General features: G+C 42.6%; 1 protein-coding gene across 2 annotated transcripts in view; it reads left to right on the top strand.

Moving 5' to 3' along the window:
- The first annotated feature begins 5,992 nt into the window (after window positions 1–5,992).
- The window catches only part of dpy19l3 (dpy-19 like C-mannosyltransferase 3), an 81,047-nt gene continuing 70,874 nt past the window's right edge, over window positions 5,993–16,165 (top strand). For both annotated transcript variants that reach the window (XM_026175880.2, XM_026175872.2), the window contains exons 1-3: window positions 5,993–8,904; window positions 9,498–9,624; window positions 11,718–11,845. In XM_026175880.2, the coding sequence (XP_026031665.1) occupies window positions 9,507–9,624; window positions 11,718–11,845 (246 nt within the window). In that variant the 5' untranslated portion in view covers window positions 5,993–8,904; window positions 9,498–9,506. The remainder of the gene's footprint in view (window positions 8,905–9,497; window positions 9,625–11,717; window positions 11,846–16,165) is intronic.

Here is a 16,165-nt window from a genome sequence, read left to right as displayed (position 1 = left end):
GCAGCGCATGTCCATATTGTGGACAGAAAACAATATTACTGTAGAAGCTGTTAGTGCGTCCTATTGGTCGGACAGATTGATCAGGAAGTGAAAACAGACGTGAAAAGCAGCGGCGTGAACATCAGGCCTGACTCGGTTTAACTGCTCAGCTTTTTCAGTGTAACTGATGATCGTCGATACTTTGGGTTCAGAATTTGTCTGATCACCTTCACATCCCATAAAAAACAATATCAATGCAACCATGTGCCAACTGTTACTAGCTTCCCTATTCTATCAGCAGCACAAATATGCTAGCTACTACTGCTAACGCATACCGCTATGAAAGAAAGTGCAATTTTTAAAAATGCAACAAAAGCTAATTTTGTTTCTCAGCCAATATTAATCAAGGAACATGCAGATAGTGCACTGCGCTATTTGACCTGGCAGATCAGCTGACCTCAGTAGCAGCCAAGTTTAAGTTTCTTTAGCCTGCCCAAAACCTCTCCAACTGCAAGCAGCTTTGCAACCCACCTCACTTTCATTTCCTCCTTTTCACGCTGTGTCTGGCTTAATCAGCCTCTTGCCTGTTGTCACTGACGTCTGCTCTGTTCTGTGGTGGGGTCCGCCTAATAAACCACTAAATATAAATTAGTCCAGATGGAAAACCTCATCTTCTTTTGATGATAGCGGTCTTGATTTCAATCACTGGCCTGTTAGCAAGTTTTCTTTTTATCTGTCGTCAGAGTGAACAACAGCATAACTAGACACACCATAGACACTAGACAGCTCTGTGGTGTCAGCTAGACAGTTTTGTAACAGAGCTGCAAAGTTGCACATGATGACATTTTTGAAGTTTTTTTTGTTTTACTCCAACTTTATTAATTGCGTCTGAAAGCTGCAAAGCTAACAGCTGAGAAATGTATCTGAGGTCACTCCCTGTGGGTGGTAATGCATGTAGGTCATGTGGGACTTTGTCAGGCAGTCGTCGATCCCATTTGGTGTCACAAATTGCGAAAGTGTGTCAGCACAGGCAGCAGACACTGCAAGTTTAAAAGCAAGCGAGTGGTTATCCCTGACAGAGAACATCTCGCCCTGACTACAGTTACATTTCCACCACAGAAGCATTCGTCTGCGTGTGCCACGTTCATATTTCCAAAGCAGAGACTCTGTTTTATTTTTCTGTGCCTCTTGGTTTAAGGCGTCCCAACATCCTGACCTCGCTCCCAAAACATTAGTTGAATATTAAACTTTTCTTGTAATTAATCCATCTGTGATTTGGGTTCATAATAAGTGAGTTAATGACACTAAAGTGGAGCCAAATGTGTCTGTGCTCTATGTGATCAGGGTAACACCACCATATTATTTTGTTCTTTTTTTTAGGTCCTTTCATCTGCAGTATGTGCACTCTTGGTTACTAAGAGTGCACATACTGCAGATTCTGACTTTTTTTTTTAAGGTAAAATAAAAAAAATTTATGACGTTTAAAAAATTTCAAGACTGATTGTCATATCTCTTCTCACTTACTAACAGTCTGTGTAAGGGAAGTGATTGTTCTAATCTAAACGCTGCAAAACGACCAGCATACAGTTTAACCCAAGGAGGAGGAGGAGGAGATATCAGATGCCTGGTGTGACTGGTGGATGTTTTTGCTCATATTCAACTTTGTAATTTTAAAAGTATTAACATGCCGTTTCTTTATTTTATAGGACGTCATCTGCAGTATTGCATCAACTTGAATTTGTATTTTTGGTAATAAAAACAGCAGAAATAAAATTAAAAAAAAAGATTTTTGTTGTGTCTGTGAAAAGGACCCTTACTTGCACATCCAAGTAGTCAAGAGTCCATCGCTTCATGATCCGTTTGAAGTTTGGAGTTTGAACCTCACCTGTTCCATCCTACATGTTGTAATGTGGAGGCAACTTTGTTTCATATATTTTAAAGCCATGTAAAGTTAAAGTTCTTTTTTTGGGGGCTTTCAAATGTTCGGACTTTAAACCTTTCACCACCAGGTGGCATCATGTTACCAGTGGGTGGCCACAGGGGTGTTTTTAGGTGTTTACTGCTCTTTTTTTGTTTTTTGATTTCTTTTCCTTCTATCGTTGGTTCCTCGAGGCTTTTCCTTTTCCCTGCCTACCTGTGTAAATAGGAAAATGTTCTTATTGTTAAAATAGGTTAACTTGACTCACTACACCATCTTGTGGTACATATCAGTATTGCAGAAAGACACAGCCTAGTCCTGTGGCTTAATTTTGACTTGTGTGATGTTCCCGTGCAGCCAATGACAAAGCCGATTCAAATGGCCAATTCTGCGAGCATTTAAACCTGCGCTGGTGTGTTTCTGTTGCTCTGCTGCAAAAATCTAGTTGCCTGTAGAGCAGGGGTGTCGAACTCCAGTCCTCGAGGGCCGGTGTCCTGCAAGTTTTAGATCTCAACCTGGATCAGCACTCCTGAAACAAATGATGAGCTCATTACCAGGCCTCTGGAGAACTTCAAGACATGTTGAGGAGGTCATTTAGCCATTTAGATCAGCTGTGATGGATCAAGGACACATCTAAAACCTGCAGGACACCGGCCCTCGAGGCCTGGAGTTTGACATCTGTGCTGTAGAGTTTCAAGTAGAGCCGCTCTCTTCCACTAAGAAAAAATAGCAGCAGAAGAATAATTAACAGTAAACATACCTACAGCGCAGATTTAGCACAGAAGCATAAATCCGCCTTCATTCACCAGTTTTATCTTATCGGCACAGCACATGAATGTGTTGAACACTGAGCCATAATAGTTGCTTCTTCACATTCTACTGACAGCTTGAGGGAATTTTAAATGGTTTAAAATATGGTTATCATTCCAGTGTTATCCTGCTGGAAGCGGCCATCAGAAATGGGTACACTTTGGTCATAAAGGGATGGACATGGTCAGCAACAGCACTCTGGTGGGGTTTGGGGTTTAAAAATGCTGATTAGGTACTAAGGGTCTCAGCGATTGCCATAAAATTCCCACTGATATAAGGCAGGATGACAACGATTTCCTAAAACTACTATTGTACAGTTTTGGTGACCCTGTGTGAATTGTAGTCTCCATGCCATGCTCAAAATCACTTAAACCACCTTTCTTCTCCATCTTGATGCTCCATCTGAACTTGAGCAGGTCGTCTAGACTACACCTCAGTGTCTAAATGTATGTTGCTGCCATGTAATTGGCTGTTTAGACACTTGCATTAACGTGCAGCCAAACTGGTGTACCTAATAAAGTGTGAATAACACGTTAAAGATGTGCACAACATTCACACAGGGTCGTGTTTTTAAACTTTCTCCTACGGTGTGTGTGTGTGCGTCTTTTTCATGAACATTTCTTCGCACAGCATTATAGATGAGCATCGTTTTTGTTTTGCATTTTGCTTAAAAAATGTATTAAAGTAACCCAGAGGACACCTCATTACAATGTTATGCAAGTCTGTTCAAAAGGTTACCATTTAATTAAATCTGTTGGACACATGGGAGAAAAATTCAAAAGCAGCTGAAGCAGAGCTTTTGCAAGCGTTCTCGAAAACAACTTTAGAAGTCAGCTGAGGTACGCAGCTGGTTGCATACCTCGGTGTGACCGAGCCGTATTCCAGCCATAAACAAAATCACTCTTGCTCGCTTTTATGTATACTGTACAAGATGCACTGCGAAATACAGTACCTCAAGGTTCAACAGTGCAGTGATGAGCTTTGCTAGTGTCTCTCATCACTTTGCAGAATTGCAGACATCGACCTCTTCTACTTTAAAGGGGAAAAAGTCTATTTCTGTAATCCCTTTGGCTTTAACATGGAAGTCTGACCATACAAACATGGGAAAAAAACCCTTCCAGTCTATTCATTTCTTTACTGGATCAAGTTTTCTACATAAACCTTAAGATCAAGGCAAAGAAAAAAAAGAAATTGAAATGAGGCAAAGAAAGAAACAAGGGTGAAGATGGAGCAAGTAGTCGGAGATACTGTGGAATCAGTTGAAAAGACTCTTGCACCGCTCTGCTTTTCAGCTTGTTTAATGGATCATTCTCAGATTTCCTTGCTCTATGAACCTTGTTTTGTGTTCCAGTGAGTAAAAAGGAAGAGGATTTTCAATCCCAAGCTGGCTAAAGAGAGTCAGATTGGCCACAGTGGGAGAGAGACGAGGGTTATCTTTAATGGGCCATCTTCCTGCAGTCGCACTCCCTAGCTTTGGATGACAGGACTTTGAGAAATGAAAGGAGCAGAGAGGGAGGAAAGGGCAAATTTGGACTCGTGTATGTGTACCCACGGAAGGAAATGATCCAGGAGCTAAAGGGCCAGAGTCAGAGAGCGTGGTCATTAAACAATCTGTTTTCTTCTCCAATAATCCTCCTTACCCATAAGAATCCGGCCAATTTATTTTCCTAAATCTCTTTGATAATCTTCAGGTCTTTCAAGTTAGCCCATGCACAAACACGCTCTCCTTTCCATCTGAATGCCCTCAGCACTCTCCCACTAGACCTGCCCGCTGTCTTCAGGGAGCGCCTGGCAGTGCTGTCTGTGAATGTTTTGGTTTCTTTGTGTCGAGCCTCCAGTTCTTATGGCTGTGTAGGAGATAAAAAGCGACATTTAAAGGATAACTCACCTGCACACAGTGATGTGTCCTCACTCAATTTTGCTCAATGTCAAGGTCATATTTGTTGTTTTACTGGTACTTTTTAGTCAGATTTGAGTGAAATTGGATACATTTGCCCGAGGTATGACTGTTTGCAAGCTTGTTGCAAGCAACACCAATACTTACTGTATATGTTTCTTTCTGTACTTCACACATGACCATAGTAACATATTAGCTTATTAATAACCTGTGAACTGTGACGGATCATGAGCTGGATGAGCTACCACATCAATAACCTTCTGGTTTGACCACTTTGACCACTTGAATCATAGAAAACTGAAAAGAAGGACATAGTCATGGAAACACACGGGCTGCTGAACTCTTGAAAAGTTAGTTTTAAGTCCTTTAGCTAATTCCACTCACTTCCAGTGGACAGAGGTGAGGGCAGAAATGTCAATGACGGACACATTTGAAAGAAAACGTATGTGCCTGATAGCAGCAGATAGACACGGCATCATCTGAACCGACCTTTTAAAGCAGAAGGTTTCAGTTTAGAAAACGTCTCAGTCACACAGTTGTGTATGACTTAAGTCACTATGATCGTTCTTTTAAAAAAACCACAAACAGCATCAGATTCAACCTTCTGCCCTTAAATGTTAATCTCAAATCCATTCCTCTTGAGTCTGACAGATTTCTCATTAATCTCTGTCAAACTAGAAAAAGTGTTAGCAAACCAGCGACGCTGTGATCACCGTGAACTTTATTATGTGTAGTGTTTCTGAACAATATCAGCGTGTTTAGTCTAAACCGCTGGTGAAAGTTCTTGAGTCAGGACATTTTTCTGTCATCAGTTGTCTCTTTGGGTATAACGTGCAGTAGACGGTATTTGTTGTTTTGCATCATATAAGCAAAATATTCTAGCCTCCTTCTCTTGATTGTAGTGAGAATTATTGTCTTTTTGCTCATATGACACAAAACTTTGACTCTACAAGGTATCTAAAGTATCTCTCTGTACACCCATATCTCAGACTCCTCTAATGTCTTACACAGAGCACTGGTTAGTGTACATGCCTCAGCGCGATTTGAACAGGGATCTTTAAGTGTCTTCCTCTCAGAACTTTTCTCATTTTCCTGAAAGAAACTCCAGCCTGTTCAGTGTCACATCTGACTTTGTGCGAGAAATATGATGGTACTCTCAATCCTATCATCCTCAGTCTGAAGAGTGCCCTGAATGCCATCACACATTCACACTTTTCTCCCTCCGGGGAACCTGTGACTCCCTCCTTAGGGAGGCATCCCCAGGTGGCAAATATGCTTCTCAAATATGAGAGGTAGGAAGGAAATCAAATACCTCCTGAGAACCAACAGATGCAGCAGCCTTCATTATAATTCCACAGAACCACCGGGTTGGGTAATGTGGCACGCATTTGGGAGCATCACTATAATTAGAGCGGTAACAACTGTGCATGAGTGCATGAGAAAGGCAAAGGAAAACCTTCAATATGACAGGAAAACGTCATAGTCTCCAGCAGGATGAAGAAGAGTCTGCCAACCAGTCATGGATGAGAATCATTTGCATAACCCTAAATGTTTGGTAGATATAGGTTCCAACTACAACAACAAGATCATCAGGTTCTCCAGCTTCTGTTGATGGAGAAAAGAAGCATCCAACCAACAAAGTCCAAAATACTGTGGAAACCTCTGGACTATTGGGCTACTGCTATGTGGAGATGTTACAGATCAACCTGCAGAAGCCACTCAGGCTAAAGACTATAACCTTGTTTTTGCATGACACCCTAAAGGCAGAGAAAGGTGTTTCTTTTTATCCAAACCTTAGTAATACTGGATTTGTGCTGCTCATGCACATAAAGCTCACCACACCTCCTCACATTAACACAGTAAAATAGCATAATACAGTAAAACACAAACACTTATTGTAAAATAATTCAGATATATTTTCCTTTGTTCAGGTTGTTTTTGGCTGAACAACCACTCAAGTAACAAATAGTGAAGAGAGCATTTACTGACCCAGAGGTCATCTGTCCAATTTAATGCAAAAATATCTCACGAATTTGTGAGAAGGAAAGACTGGAAAATTTAGAGAAACACAGAACAAAATACAGAAAAAACAGCAGTAACATTCAGTCAACGAATTCATGCGTTCATTCATTCAAATACGTTCTTCATTTGAGCTCCTAGGATCATTATCTCATAAGAAACAGTAGAACATCAGCAATAACTTTGAAATTGTATTATTAAGGCAGCCAAACAAACTACAGACTCGGTGTCATTAAGATGAGTGATTTTCCTTCTTATTGAACACGAAGCAATGATTCAGAGTAAAATGAAACTGATAAAATCAAATAATTATTTATGCTAATTTTTTAAGGAAATTGTGCTTGGGATTAACTGGGATTTTATTTAACAAAATTGCATTGCAGTTGGCCGTCCGACTGCGGTCTGGAGTGTGGGGCCTCCCTGCTGCTACGGAGTCGGGGTGGTCTGCCTCTCCCCACCGCAGGGAAAAGGGTAACACCACCTGGGTCTGGGTGCAGTTCCCCCCTCCAGGGGCAAGGGTACCTAGACCCGGTTTGTAGAGTACGCTTGGGGAGTGTGATCGTGTGTACAGCGTCTCTTTATGTCTGTCTCCACGTTGGTTGAGTGTGGAGTGAGTGCATATGAGAGCATGAGGGTGGGAATGGATGTTTGTGTCTGTGGGTGCCTGTATGTCTGTGTCTATATGTCAGGTTGGGTATCAGACGCCACCTCTCTGGGGACACCTCAGGCCCTCCAAGGTTTGGAGGCCTATCTCCACCTACCACCACTTCCCCTGCCGGTGGCGGACTCCCTCAGACATCGGTGCGTTGGTGGTTCCTTGTGTCTGGGGGTGGGCGTCCAGGTACACACCGGCTCACTCCTTGGCGGCCGCTTATCGGGGCCTGGAGCCTGGGGCTCGCTCGGGCCCCTTCGGTCACTCAGGCACAGCTGGCGGCCGGTGGAGCTCACGGGTGCGTCACTGCAACTCCCCCTGACTTCTGCTCCGCGGCTGCTGAGTGAGCCCTCATCTGGGACTCTCCTCAGCTCTTTCTGGAACAGTGGCGCGGCTGCCCCTCTGTTGGTCTTCCATGGTTTCTTGTGTTCTGGGGGCCTCTGGATGTCTGGAGTTTTGATCTCCTCCATACCTGCTTCACACCCTGGAGGACGGGGCTATGGCCCCCCCACACTCCCTAGCAGATCATTACATGGAGAAACCTTTGGAATACAAGCGCGCTGATCCACACAGGTATGCACACGGGTGTTCACTGCTCGTAGACCCAAATTACACCTTTCTTGGCTGCTACTTCGAAGCACATCTGTCCTGCGTGCTGCACAACAACATTGAATATTTAGTATTTACTGCTGTTTACACTTAGCTAGATTAATGCGATGGTGTTGTGTTTAGTATGTTGCTTTGTTTTGGTTTTTTTTTGTCTTTTTTTGCTTGTTTTCTATTCTTCTCTCAACAGGTGATCCAGGAGATTTTTATTTTTTTTCTCCCCCCCTTTCTCACTGTCCCTCTCCCCTTCTGTTTTTCCTTTCCTTCCTCTTTCTTTCTCCCTTTCCTATCTCTCACTCATGTCTGTCCCGTCTGTAACATCTGAAAATAAAATATAATAAATAATAAAAACAAAGATCGACCAAATGGACCAATACGGCAATGCCACGATGATCCATTTGGCAAAGTAAATCCATTGGGTATCCTTGTTGGTCTTCAGACAACAATTCTGATGGCTAAAGAACCAAATGGGACAGGCGAAAAAAAAAAAATTGCATTAAAGTTGACATTTTTCATTTTACTTATGTAGCCAAATGACACCGAAAACTTGTAATTAAATTAAATTAAATTAAATTAAATTAAAATGAGCATCATGGCATTTTTGAGTGTATGGACTGTCTGCAAATCTTTTACACTTAGTTTGTAAAAACTGTCTCCAAATAATTGTAGTGATTTTTGTTTTTCTTTAGTAAAAATATTCACTAACTTACGCGGCCCCTATTCCATATTTATTTTTTTTTATTTTAGATTTTTTTTAGTTTTGTAATTATTTAGTTAATCTCCGAAACACCTACCTCCCCCCTCACCTCACGCTTTTATTTTGAAGGCGGGTCCTCTCGTGTTCCGGTGCTGTCCCCTCCGTTAAACCCCGTGCGGTACGAGGCTGACCGCTGAATTTTAACAGCAGGTGAAAAAAAGAATGAGAGAAAAATGAAAGAGCGAGGGAGGTAGAGAGGCGTAGAGAAAGACAGAGGGGGAGAGAGAGCTGTCGGAGCATCCTGCCAGCCGCTGCTGTGGAGGAGGGTGAGGCTTCGCTAAATGTTCCGTTGGCTCGACTCGTTTTCGTCTTTTGTTGATGTCAAGGCAGAAACAAAGTCCTTCGTCCACCGCGGGAGCGCGCCTCTGTGTTGTGAAACGCACATTCACCATAACGAGGCTGTGGTTGCGTGTCTGTGCTTCCCAGTGGCGGTTCAAACCCGCCTCATCTACTTTACCGTCTTATGTGGCTCCCTGTTCGCCCCACATCCCTCATGATCCTCTGCTGGAGCGCATCTGCGGTTATGTTTGGCGCGACATTTGGTCCGGTTTAAAAACGGTAGAATGAATAGAGCTCTCTGATAATCTGTTGTCGATAGGCTGATCTCATTTATTTATTTATTTTATTTATTTGCACGTTATTCTGGCGTCAGCGTGACCAGGAAATGCTGTAAGCAGGCCTGTCCACCCCCCATCCATCCACCCACCCATCCATCCATCGTGAACTGAATGAAAGACCTGTTTGCTTTGGCTCTGAGCGCAGTAATGTTGGGACACATGTTTGCTCTTTGCCTGTGTGTACATGTGTATCAGTGTGGATAATCAGACCCCCTCCCCCTGTGTGTGCGCTCTGCTGGCAGCATTTCAACATGACAACCCTGCGTCAGAGGAAGGGCAGCAAGGGGAAGGAGCCCTCTCCTGCTGCAGAGCTTCAGTCCCAGCAGCACAACTGTTGCTCTGAACACCATCCGGAGAAGATCCTGCATGGTGAGTGAGACACCCCGCACTCCCATCTCAGGCTTGAGCCACACATAGATGTTTCCCACCAACAAGCTGCAAGTGCCAGTTCTACCACACATTTCAGCAGGTTTGAGCCGATCACTGGTGAAGTTCTTGGTGCTGTTCTGGTGCCAGCTTTTTGGCAGCAGTACCAGGCTTTTTACCTCTGCCAAAGTAGTTGAGGACTTGTCAGTGGGTTTGATTTGCAGTCTGCTGTTATTTTGTTCCCACATGAAGCATCCCCAATTTCCACCTGTAGTGTTTGGTTCTCAAATCTGTTGACTTTAAAGCTGATTCTCAAGGCACCAAAGCAGAACTGGCTTTGCAGCAGTGCTGGCACTGCGTCAGTGCAATCCAGGCATTTTAAAACTTTTTTTTGTGGTGGAAATGAGTAGAAGTATTTCCAGATTGGGCACTGGTGTTGCACTGGGTAGAAAGTCACATCGGGTTGTGACTGGCTAAAAACCAAGCACCTGCTGCGGGCTTTTTGAGCCAAAGCCAGCTCGAGCTCCAGGGATAGTGTTCAGGATCTGACCCTGACTTTAACCTGCTACAGGTGTTCTCAGTGTGGCTTTACTGATGTTTTCATAAATTGCTCTGCTGGTTAAAGCCTGATATCTTACACCTTTTGTGCATTTCTGCATTCAAAGAAGAGACATTGTTATGTGTGCGATGCTTTTGTGTCAAATGAAAAACGCTGAAATCATTATTTGCAGCTGCGGCCATCAAATTTGCACGTAAACAACACATGAATGCCTGGGCTGATGGTTAGATCACTCTTTTCTGCTCACACTTAGCCTGCAGTGCACATTCACACAGGACTTTATTGTGATTTATTTGTTACCCCTCTCACACACACTCACACATCAGTGGAGGCAATTTGACGTTCAGTGTCTTGCTCAAGGACACTTTGAAGCCACCCAAAATGTTAGCTTCTCATGTGGGCCGGTTCTCAAATGCAAGTTCTTGATTGAGTACCAGTACCTGTGCAGATTAGGTGGCGATGGGCGATTAGAAGGGGGCGGAGACTGGCTGGAAACCAAGCACTTTGCTGCAGGGTTTTTTTTTGGGTCAGAGCCATCTCCTGGGAGATGGTGGTCAATATCTGGCCTCGACTTTGACCCACTGCAGGTCTGCTCAGTGTGATTTTTATTGACGCCTTCATAAATCACTCTGCGGGTTCAAGCCTACAATCGTACACCTTTGTTGTATTTATGCATGCACAGTCATGTTTTCTTGTGTCTCATCCCTAAAGGAGACTGAAGCTTGATAAGCTTTTTTCTTCATTTCAACATTTAAATGATTGACTCTGGTGTCATATTATATTTGTAACCTTCATTTCACAAGTGTCCACTGAATGAAAACTAGCGGGTGTCGCACTTCCGTGCATCACGATGTGCACTTTTATGACAATTCAAAACATTTACAATGTTGTGCAAAAAGTCAGTTTCTGCAGAAACTGCACGAGGAACACACAGCACATATTTTCACTCGTCACAGTGGGTGTTATTAAAACCTTTAAAAGACTGAAAGTAGCTCTGTTCTAGTCAAGTTTCCCAGTAAGCTGCAGTTATGAAGTGCATGTTGGAGGGTCAAACAGGAAACAACTCCCTGCACACCTTTCTGGAGTCACATTAGAGAGAGCTGTTTCTATAACTCTGAAACCAACAATCTAGCATTCACACCCACTTCACACAGTGGGTGGCCAGCTGTGCAGAGGTGGCAAAGGGGCTGAAGCTTCTTCTTTTTTTTCATACTCGAATCATTTTTGTCATTTTACACGCGGGTGTCCGACTAGAACGCCACAAGTGCCTTTTTAGAAGAGACTGTCTGAAAATGTGTGCTGTTTTCGACATATTTTAGAATACTGAACCTCTCGCCTTTCCCGGTGAAGTGTCTGGAGCAGGTGTACACTCTCTGAGAATGTTGTACGCAGCTGAATCTGCCAACATGCACAGCAACATGACCCTGAAGCCGAAGCAGCTAAATGAAATCCAGCCATCAGTAAAAAAAGAAAAGTGTTACTGTTTCACGTTAAATTTTACCCTACAGTGAAAACTAACATGCTAATGTTCTTGCAGGTGATTGGTCATGGGGAGCTATAATCTGGACTTCAGTTGGTTGGTCTGTCTCTGTTGGTCTTGGCCTGCTTTGCTGCATCTACGTGGCGACGCTACACGAGAACGACCTGTGGTTTTCCAACATAAAGGTAAAGACTGTTTACGGTCACAGACCCGACACTGTGGAAGTGGAAAGAAGAAACAAGCCATTAATGAAAGAGCAAATCCTTTCTAAAGAATGACTGTGATTTACAGAATAGACTTCCTGTTTTATGCATTGTGCAGAAAGTAATCAGGGAAATGTTTACTGAGGTCCCAGCAGGAGGGGACTGAGGGACCCTGTCTCATAGATTTGTTTTTTGCAGCTACAATCGTCGCCCCCTGCTGGTCATTGAAAAGAAAATATGGGTTTAGACCTTGCTGCTTGGCATATCTGGAAACTACATCCATCTTTTATACTGTTTATTAGCAACTGCAGGAAAGAAGTTCACTTTCAGCCTCTGGTTTGAGTTCCCAGACACTTACCGAGAGTTTTAAAAATAAGAGGTGATGCAACCCTGTGGTAAACACTGCTTCTTTGAAATGTGCTGCTGGAATCAGATTCAAGTCGAGCGTGGGAATTTAAAGGCTTTGCAGATCACCTCTTTATGTTTTCATCTAAGTTTTCTACAATGTCCGAACTTTTTTAGAGATAGGGAATTGTAGATGTCTCAATAAGAATTAGCCTCTCGGTGGCTGTATGTCTTAGTGACAGCTTATCTTAAAGTACTGCCAGTGAGTTTGTGTCAGTGGGAGCTGGAAAAGTTGGAAATGCGTGGCGCTGTTTAAATTTTATAAAGCTCTTGTTAAAAAGCAGTAAAGCTGCCTGGATTGATGTATTTGGCACTTGTCTAACAAAGTTATCTGAGGATTTGACATCCATGTGCACGATTCATTAACCACATCACAGATGTGGATATTAACTGATGGAAAAGTGTCACACGGTGTGACCGTTAAGCTAAAAATTTCCACACGCGCTTTGCGCTTATCTAACGTAGCTTCGACATCAGTGCCAGGGACATCCCCTCGTCCAGTTTTCTTCCTAAAATGGTCTTCAAACACGTCATAAACACTTCATCCTAAAACGTGATGATTGCTTTTCCACACGCTTCATGGGATGAATTTTCAGGGCTGTTATGTGAACCACATGAGATCCTGAATCATCGCGGTTGTTTCAGGCCTTTCAGGGTTTGTTCATTGTTGTACAGCAACAGAACATTGTGCTCTGCCAAATGTGATGTCATTTATAATTGCCCCCCTTTAGAGCGTCAGCAGCACTCTGGTTCTGGCTGAGATCTACATAGCAGATTTCAAACTGGGTGACATGGCAGAAAAGATGTCTGCATTAGTACTAAAACTGGGGCAAAGTGTGAATCAATGCTGCTGCCATAAATTGTCTTTGCATCATTAAGTGATGCAGTATGAATCATTTGTTTTCCTGCAGCAACTGACGCAAGAACATTATATTTTTTTGGAGTGGTGTGTTTTGTGGTTTTGTAATCTACTTTTACATATGAAGTGAAAACACTGCAGGTTAATATTTTGCGTGAAAATTGCTCTGAAGTTGTTTATCACAGGGAGGGATGGAAAGTTGAACTACCAGATGCGCAGCTATGTAAGTCAAAACAACAATCTGAGACATTGTTTCTTCTAACAAGCTCATTGTTTCTAAGTAACCTTTGAGTGTTCATTACTGAAAAATAGCAAATAGGAAAAAAGAGTATTCTACATTGTAGAATGTGGTGTAACGTTAGCATCTGCTTGTGGTTAGCTACAGGATACTTGTAGGAAATTCTATTATTGCAGTAATTGGGGACATTAACGAGGCCATTATGTGTGTAATTATACATTTTTGACATAGCAGAGGAGAAAAACAAATGAAGGTAAAATATGTTGAACACGCTGATGAAATCTCTGCAAATCTGGCATCTGGACTCAAGAATGAATTGATTCAGCGATCACAGGGTGAGCTCGCTGTAGTCCAGGTGATCTAAATTTCACTATCAGATTCGGGACAGTGACGGGACAACAGCAGTCCCTTCAAGGTCCTTTATACTCAAGGTTAAAGACCTTAATACAGAGGCTCAATACGGGACAACATTCAAACAGAGCATTACTTGGTGAAAGTGGGAAGGAAAAACTCCCTTTTAACAGGAAGAAACCTCAGACAGAACCAAACTCGAGGAGGGGGGCTTTATTTTTTGAGTTTTTGAGATATTGATACATTGCCAGATGTTGAAGACCTTAAAGTGGGTCAAAAACCTATTAAAAAAAAATCTTGCAAATTATTTGATACATGAAGCCAACATTTTGAAGCAGTCATTATAAATGTCCAGTCTTTGGACCATAACAGTTGGAGGTTTAAGGCCCGTGTTGTTTTGAGATGGAATGACCCAGTTACCGGTACTGGTAATTTAGGGCAGCTGTGGCACAGACCTTACATTGGGTGGTGGTCTAATAAATTTGTTAAGCACTGTATCAAGTACACATGTGCCTCTCAGGTGGACTTCAAAGAAGTATAATGGAAACCAGTAATTGTCCACGGTGCCTCCAGCTGTCTGTGTCTGACAGACTTCAGTGTTCAGAGTCCCCTCAGTGTAAAACTGTCAATAATAAAGGTTCCCACATTCAACTCTGTCATGATGCTACTTGTAAACTACAAAAATGTCCAAATGCATTTTATTCATAACTAAGCATTAAAGACAAAAATGCAAAGAGTAATGTGGACTTTTGAAACATTGTTAGAAATATCTTTATACTTACCCATGAAAACAAATTGGAGATAAATGTTTGGTTCATGAATTTATTGCCTTCCTTTGACTAAAGTTGCAGGTTGGTTTGCATGAAAGCCGACTGTTATGTGCATGTGGAAGTTATTAAGAGAAGGCTGAAGATAAAGCACCGTTTGGTTTTCTGTAAATCTCTTTAGAGTGGGAGCTTCCCACAGGGACTACTGAATCATAACCTGACACCAGAGACACGTCTGGTTCTGAAGCTCTATCCCAATCACAGGACGACTCATCTCTTTGTGTAGAACAGACGAGACTGCGTCATCAGTTTACTTCCTCTGTTGGTTGCCTGCATGGCCAGCCAGGTGCTTATTCTGTTTCTCATGAAAATGTGAAATGCATCTTGCCCGCGTATAGCTCCGCCGTGCTCACGGTAATTTGTGGGCTTCTGTCACAGGGACACAAAGCGGCACTTTGAGTTAATTGATCGGAATCCGTGTGGACACAGTTTGCGGTCCAGCGCGGACTTTTTTTTCTGTTTGTGTGTGTGAAGGGGAGCAGACAGATGTGTTCATTCATAATAAATGCAGGTCACTTTACAGGCCTGGAGAACATCTCCCTGAAATGTTCCCACAAATAAGTGGGCTCCTGGCTGACATCATCGCACACTGCATGCATATGTGAACCGTTTCCTTCTGTTAATGCAATCAAAGCCTGCGCCTGAGTCTATGTTCGCACAGAGCAGACCGAATCTGCTCGGTTACATTAAAAACGTGGCTGTGGCTCAGCATTAAAACATTCAGTGTTTTTTAGGGAGACTGTCTGGGAACATGAAAATGCATAAGCAGTCTCTGCTGCTGATGTCCAACAGTTTCTCTAACTTTCTGAAACCAACAGCCTAACATTCACAATCATCTCTCGCTTGTGTGGAGGTGAAAACCTACCCTGGATATTTTCTTTCAAGCTCTGCTCTTCACACTGTCTCTGCAACAAACTTTGAACAACTTAGGCCTTTTTTTGGAGGAGACCATCAATGATATTCTGTTGGCCTCGTATTTATGATGATGTATGATATTAAATATCTCCATTCAATAGGACTGCTGGCTTTTGACTCGCTGGTATAAACACTTTTCATCTCTGGTGTTCTTTTTTGTATAAAAATGCCCTCGGGCAGTGTTCACAGCCAGCATTAACAGATCTGTCCACACTGGACACACAGGTGTGAATGCCATTTTCAACTAACTCAGTCTGAGCGATGCAGATTTTATAACGGACATCTGACAAAATTATAGATATAGCTTAAAACGTTATCCAGCAATCACTCAGAGAAAGTAACACCTACAAAGTATCAATAGATGATAGAGGAGATGGTAAGCTTCACCATATATTAGTTAATTTTTGGCCTTTATTATGTAATAAATTGAACATTAGATAGAAAAAATGGGGAGAGAGCAACAGCAAAGGCCCTTGGGTTGGAGTTGAACCTGCGCTGCTGCATTTAGCCCTGCGGCATGTGGTCACCTGCGAGCTAAACTGGTGCCCAGATGTAGCTTACTTTAAGCTACAGTAATAGTTCCTATACATCTAATGCTAGGGGTGAAGTGAAGCATGATTAGTTTATTACTGCCGTGAAAGAGTTGGATGTCAGGCAGATGAGCTGCGATGACGCATATATTTCTAGAGAAAGAAAATGCTGTGATT

Source organism: Astatotilapia calliptera, chromosome 1 (genome assembly GCF_964374335.1).
Source record: "Astatotilapia calliptera chromosome 1, fAstCal68.1, whole genome shotgun sequence".
Classification (NCBI taxonomy): domain Eukaryota; kingdom Metazoa; phylum Chordata; class Actinopteri; order Cichliformes; family Cichlidae; genus Astatotilapia; species Astatotilapia calliptera.
This window is presented reverse-complemented; position numbering and strand designations above follow the sequence as displayed.